We start from the raw sequence: 7,180 nt of genomic DNA, 5'->3' as shown, positions 1-7,180 counted from the left end.
CTGCATCCTACAGACCCTCATCACCCACACCCAGTGACTGCATCCTACAGACCCTCATCACCCAGTTCCTGCATCCTACAGACCCTCATCACCCACACCCAGTGACTGCATCCTACAGACCCTCATCACCCACACCCAGTGACTGCATCCTACAGACCCTCATCACCCAGTGTCTGCATCCTACAGACCCTCATCACCCAGTGCCTGCATCCTACAGACCCTCATCACCCAGCATCTGGCATCCTACAGACCCTCATCACCTGGTGACGATGATGGCCAGAACCCAGACGATGCAGCAGGTGGCGGCAGCGCGGCGTCGGGTGCAGGCTCGGGCAGCTGATAGCGGCCTACAGATGGCGTGGTGGCGCTCCAGGGCGATGGCGAAGATGGTGAGCACGGATGCGTGTTGCATCAACGACTCTATGAACGGCACGGCCTTGCCTGGCTCCACACGTACAAGATGAAAGATAAATTTTATGTGGTAAATGTGCTAGACGAATGTTCGATGTTGATAAACATTGATACATTTGAAATATTGATGTTATCAAACATTCTGATAAACAAATGTTCAGTGTTGTAATGAACGGGACAAATGTTATGTTGCAACGTACGGGACAAATGTTCTGTGTTGCAATTTAAGGACAAATGTTCTATGACAAATGCATGAGTTCACATTGTGTCCTCCGTATAATGGCATTCTATAGAAAAGTAAGTATAATTAAGTTACGAAATTACGGATATTTACCAGTAAAAATGCATCTCAATAATGTATAGTCTTAATCCGAGGCTAATACAGAGTAAACCGAAAAACATGTTTAATAAAGTTCTCAAACATGCAAAAATGTGAAGTTCGAGAGTGTTATGGACAACAATAAAGAATATTTTTATTGAAAACTATCAATTAATGCAAATTTATGAATTTTAGGTTACATGCGAGTGTACAAAAACTCAAACTTACATTCAAAATACGTTTCACTTTTCAATACGAAGAAATACGTTTCACTTTTCAATAATTAGTTCATACATTAAGATGATAAAATAAACATAATTGTAATCGGCTCCAACTTCCATCTATGGTAACTGATAGACAGTACGTACATTTAAAACAAAAAATATCTTCCGACAGCAATACCACGTCATGCGGGAGTTTATATTTCATGAAAAAGAAAGAAATTTTATTCCTTATAAGCCCTTTATACAGCGTCGAAAAGAATCAGTTCGCCATAACTACACACTAAACACACATCGCACATCTATTTTCAACAACTCCAGAAATGTTTGGTTCCACGTGAACATCACAGAGCTACGGTATTTAGCAAATCATCCAGCCATTTATAACGTTAACAATCGAGTAGAAAGGCCCAGGAAACTCGCGATGGGGAATTACATTCGTTCAGAGCAGGAAAAAATTTAAAGTTAGTTTCGCTGCGCGAAGGAAAGATCGCGCCAGCCTCATGGTTCTATTCGTAATTAATCAAATTGCACGGTTAGCTTCACCGAGTGATTGAAATTAGCGGAGTGAATGTTTGCGAGTAGCTAAGCAAATTTGCCAGGTAAAAATGAATTTAATGAGTCAATCGTTTTAAGTAAATAACATGCGTTTAAAAATTATATTTTAAAGACAACACTTCTAAAGAGGCCAGTGTATCGAGTGTTACACATGTAGAAATAATTTATTTTATTTTTATCTTTGAAGAAATAATTTTTTTTATTGTATAGGAAATTATTTTTTTCAATATTAAAAGAAATTAATTTTTTTAACTTATTTATTTTGTCAATTGATTCAAGCATTGTCTTCGACTTTGCGCGAAAGTGCAAAATTTCAGATCGTTTGGACAGGTATAGAAGTGTGTTGAATAACGATTATAAGATTAGTAGCAGACAAACAACAAGAAGTGTTGCAATAAAACAGTGATGCCCTTTCTACTCAAAGCTGCCAAGTCATTGTGGAGGTTCACTAAATTCGAATAATATAACATAAATGAGAAAACACATGTTTCATCTTCATGACAGAGAAAATCCTTAAACCTCAAACCCTTAATAAAAACCCTTAATAGTGAACTCAAACTACTTAAGAAGTAACATGAATACTGGCATATACAGCCATGAATACTGGTCAAACGAGCTGTCCATACAGACGTCCTCTATGTAGAAGTGTTCGAATCGACGCGCATGTATTCACTTGAATATAATTTTTTGAAACTCATCAACTTATGTCTAACGAGCCCGATACAGTCCGAGACAAATAAAGTTGGAACGAAAATCCTGTACCTACATCACAAACAACGTATGCACGGAATCCTGTCATAATATAGAAGTTGGTTGTGCATTCTTACTTGCTGTCAGTCAATGAATGTATGAAGTTAATTCACAATAAAGTAAACTTTGATTCAATTAGTTGGACAATTGAATAATACTTTAAACCCTCAATACCTACGAGAATTTTTATCTTATATTTTTTAAATTATCTTTCATTTGAAAATGTCAAATAGAAATAAACGTTTAGCGGGAAACTTTTTAGCGCGTTCGCTTCAAAATCTTGATAAACTTTACTCCATATGATTTTCTAGAATATCATTAATTTTTCAAGTAAGAAGTGAAGTTTCTACAATCTGTCTTTCCTGAGTATTTGTGTAGATAACATCGTCATTTATATCAATAACATATATCATGGCAGATAACAGGGACTAAGATCAGGGCAGGCACGACATCGAATAAAGGATACTCCAAAATTTCCCTTAGAACGAAAATAATACGCTATACGCTGATTCTCAAGTGGAAACATATAACAATACAACGTTGAACATCAATGGCAAAATCAAAGTTTTAAATGAACAAACTATATTCAGAACCCAACACTCGATCCAAAACGAACAAAAACAACGAAAACAAATCTCTAAGACACATTTAAACCTAAATACACAGATGCGAATGCGACCACAAGTGAAGAAGAGCACACTAAATTCTCGATGGCATTAAACTCACAGAGCGACGATGGCAGAACCCAAAACAAGGGTGGAGACTGCAGTTCTGCTACAGACGTCGGTAAACAAATTGCCAGAACCAGCAGGTCTGCCAGCGCTAAGTTCGTGATGAAAGCACCAGTGGAAGATCGTGACAGTTCTTTGTCTCGACACACGACGGCCAGCACGAGCACGTTACCAGTCAAGCCCACGATGAAGAGGATACAGAAGCAGGTGGTGAAGACACATCGTGTCGTGGCAGGGTAAAGCTCAGCGGTGAGCTGCTCTAATAACTCTGCAGCTTCCTTAGAAGCGTTCACAAGGTAACTTGGAGTCTGTCTCCATGTCAGTGACTCGTTAGTAAATTCTAAGCTCGACATCACGTCTGTAGATGAAAAAATCTCAGTTAAGACTCATGCGTTAGCACCAAGCCGATAAATGTCTTATCGGATATAATTTTGTAAGCGCCTTTGTGTCGCAAGCTCATAAATTTGCAGGAATAGATATGAGCGACTAGAAATAACATATAGAGTCGGACCGTAACGCAAAAATTTCATGTTCTCAAAAGTTTATCAATAAATATAAAATAAGCTTTCCTCTCGAATTGTTCGTTTCAAGCTTAATTTATTAATGAGGAGTTTTTGTGCAAAAAATGTGAGATGTTTCTTCAGCATAATATTACTGCTTTTGAATGTTCCTACAACGATCCCACTTATAGCGATATTATTAACATCTCGAACAATGAAGAATTAGTTCAGGTTCTGGCATCCATTAATTAAAATTGGCATTAAACATGATTTCTCTATCATGCCTCAATTTACCGTCCTCGAGAATACCTTGCAGTCCGTCATTCATGTGCTTCGAGTTTTGCTTCTTTGAGCTACAAACATGTGTAAACGCTTCTTAAAAGCAATCTAATTCATTTAATCTGCATATGTTTGAATTCGTGCTCTCACTCACGCATTAGTTTTTTCATTAGCTCTCTCATTCCGCCGAAAAACTAGTTGTATAAAATCAAATGTAAAAGCTTTGACCTAATTTTATGCGATTCAGCATTCTAATATTTTTATCAAGAGCAGACGAGCGCGCATCAAGGATATTATCTCGCCAAATGGAATACTAATTCCGAAAAAAATTATGCATTACGATTAAATGATTTTTATGCACTATTTTGCGTCTTAGTTTTCAAGCTGTAAAAAATAGTTGAGAGATAAAAAAAATAATGATTATATTTGTGCAATTTATGTACTTGCATTTGTATATATTTCATGTCAGACTAGTAACCCTCTACAGAATTAGTAATATTAATAATCGCTCACTGATACTCAAATATATATTCTCATTTGTTAAATACTATTACAGTCCAACATAGCCTGGATCTTGTTCAATATGCTACTCAATGTTAGCGCTAAATTCAAAAATGTTACACTTGCTCTTGCACCATATAAGGTAGCATCCACTGCATGGTGCCTAATTGTAGCGATTAGCAAAATAATAAAACTATTTATAACCACATAATTATACAATTTTTCCAAACTATTTCATTTTACATATAATGCAGAAACATAAGATAATATCATCAACAAATTATGATTAAGTAGCGATAAGCAAACTATTTTCACACACATAACCCAATAATTTTTACAAACAGTTTCACGTTACATAGTACAGGAAGATGGAATAACATCCCCTATACATGGTAAGTAAATAAAGCTCAGCGAAATATTTCTGTACACATGTCGGTTCAGCGCACACTTATAGAGCAAGTGTGCACGCTCTAGCTTTTAACGTTATCGTGTAAATACAAGCGAGGCTTTTACAAAAAGATCTTTAGCTTCAACCTTGATTATAATATGATTTTATTAATCTTGGTGAGGCCTTTGACAGTTCAGATTGTGGTGGTGTGTGCATGGCAGTTGGTGTTACAAAGCCGTGATCTCAATGTAACACCAACTGCACTCTTTGCTTGCGATCATTTGCACGCTAATATACAGCGCTTCAGTTCTGATCCAAGCACTCCGCCTTGCATAGCCTAGCGTTCGCGGGGCAGTGACTCCTTAAAGTTAGATGTTACCACTTGGCGTGACATGCAAACGCTAACGCCATTAAGATGAAGGCCGAGTGATGCTGTGCACCACCGAGCGATGTTGCACTCAGATGAATGAGTGAGACTTTGTCCAAATAGCGATACACTCCATGCCCTTGTGTGAATTATCCTGACCTAGTTTGGCCCGGATAAATGACGTATCATTGCTACGTCCGCTCGCTACTTGTGCGTCAATATTTGGACAACATATCCCATTAATTACATCAAATGTTCAGTAAAATCTGAGAGAAGCGCGTCTCAAGACGACATAAGTCAACCTCTGATGTACATTTGAGGGATTGAATAAATCTTTGCGTTAATCGGTCTTGGCGAGGTTTCTGGACGTCGACTGGTGCCTTTGTGTAAGTGCACCAAATGTGCACATGATTTCTTGATGAAACGGGATCGATGAAGGTCACTTCAAGATCTGCTCTACTAAGTGATTCTAAATACAGAGTGTCGTGGAATTTTTCCCGTCAACTTATTGTTTCGTGAATCTTCTCCGCGTAATGCAGAAAAATAAAACCTCTGTGAAGGACGCTGAGAGCATTACAGATACGCCCACATGTCGCTCCGATGCTGCAGGCTTGCCGGCTTAGTGCAGGCAAGCATTTCTGCCGCTGTGTTTTTCACTAAATTTTACACTCTTCACCCATTCAGCTATCTGGAAAATACAGTGCACAAAAGACACTGTATTTTCATCTGATTTCTCTGCAGCACACTAAGGAATTCTCTTCAATTCTAAAATATTAAATTTGAGTCGGATCAAAATAAGCTCGAGGCAAACAGTTTTTAGCAAATGGAATTCAGTGTTACATTTTTTACAGTGTTATTTCTTACAACCAGACTGACCCAGATCGTATAACCTGCGCGTGCGACGAATTGCAATTGAACTTTAGCGAACAGAGTCAAAGTTTTTCTACATTTTTGTTTCCAACTAATGTTGTTGGAATTAAGAATCCGAAGACTGAGCATCTGCAGTTTTCAGTGATAAGGAAACGCCTCACACGTCCGCACTTTACAGTAAACATAAAAGATGAAACACTAAAGGGAAATTCACTATGGAATGACCTAATGTACGATTTATTAGGAACGATAGTATACATATTAAATTTCTGGCGGATGAAAATCGATATTACTTCATTTTTACTTGAGATACGGTAGCCTCCGTACGGTAGCTTCCGTTGTTGTGTTGAAGTTCATGGGTTGGATTCAGTAGTTGAGAGCCTACCTTGAAGTAATTGAGGCTATGGAATGCCATAGAATGAGGTATTATTGTGTTTTCTAATGCAAGAATAGGTAAGATTTTTGTAAATAAGGCCATATTTTTTGTTGTTTTCTAATTCAATTGCAATAAGAAACGTTATGGAATATGAATTAGTAAAAAATAACACTGAAGTCGGAAATCAATCCAACCCACCTCAAGCCCGTGCTAGTAATGGCAAACATTTGCTTTGCTTTTAATTTAGCCACCATTGCGATTGCGGGGGCACTAATGACACTGGTACTACACCGAATTGTACTACCGTGAAAGACACAAAAGTCGCCACTCAGCAGAAACTGCGCATACATCGTCGCTCCTCACTAAAAACCATATAAAACTTGTCATAACTACGATTTGTAGGGTTCGTTCGATAATCACATGATGAACACGAAGCTGCTTCGATTACGTCAAAATTAGGAAGAATGGTTCAGTTTTGTTTATAAAGTAGATCGTTTCTACTGAAGGCTGGCGACTTAAGGGCTGTGGCAACGTAATCGGTGACAGATGATAAGTGTGTTGAAATCGAAGTTTGCAACACATGAGCTTCGTCAGTAGTAAAATTACGATTGTTATCACACTAATTTTTCAGAAAAATATAGGAACAAAAATAAAGTTTGGAGATTAATAATGTAAATGATTTGTGATAACTTCATACCATAAAAACATTTTAATAAGTCATTTAAGCACAATGAGTCTGAATGAGATACGGTGGAATTAATTTTTTTAAGACCCCCGGAATTTTTGGACAATGACTGTTAAAATTTAGAGGACACAGGACGTCCCACCTTACCTCACACCAAGCGCCGTGTGTATTGGTCGAGAGGTAGGAAGTGCAGCCACCGCTCTCAACGCAGTCCTGCGGCCAAC

The 7,180-nt window shown here is 37.9% G+C and overlaps 1 protein-coding gene across 1 annotated transcript in view; it reads right to left on the bottom strand.

Annotated features, from left to right (window-relative positions):
* Nucleotides 1–7,180, bottom strand: part of LOC108665772 — a 17,959-nt gene extending 10,779 nt beyond the window's left edge. Inside the window, exons 1-3 of the mRNA XM_047881112.1 lie at nucleotides 7,104–7,180; nucleotides 2,986–3,348; nucleotides 261–441 (exon numbers count right to left, since the gene is read on the bottom strand). Coding sequence (XP_047737068.1) covers nucleotides 261–441; nucleotides 2,986–3,343 — 539 coding nt within the window. The 5' untranslated portion in view covers nucleotides 3,344–3,348; nucleotides 7,104–7,180. The remainder of the gene's footprint in view (nucleotides 1–260; nucleotides 442–2,985; nucleotides 3,349–7,103) is intronic.

The sequence above is a fragment of the Hyalella azteca genome, unplaced genomic scaffold (genome assembly GCF_000764305.2).
Source record: "Hyalella azteca isolate HAZT.00-mixed unplaced genomic scaffold, Hazt_2.0.2 contig7076, whole genome shotgun sequence".
In the NCBI taxonomy this organism is placed as follows: domain Eukaryota; kingdom Metazoa; phylum Arthropoda; class Malacostraca; order Amphipoda; family Hyalellidae; genus Hyalella; species Hyalella azteca.
This window is presented reverse-complemented; position numbering and strand designations above follow the sequence as displayed.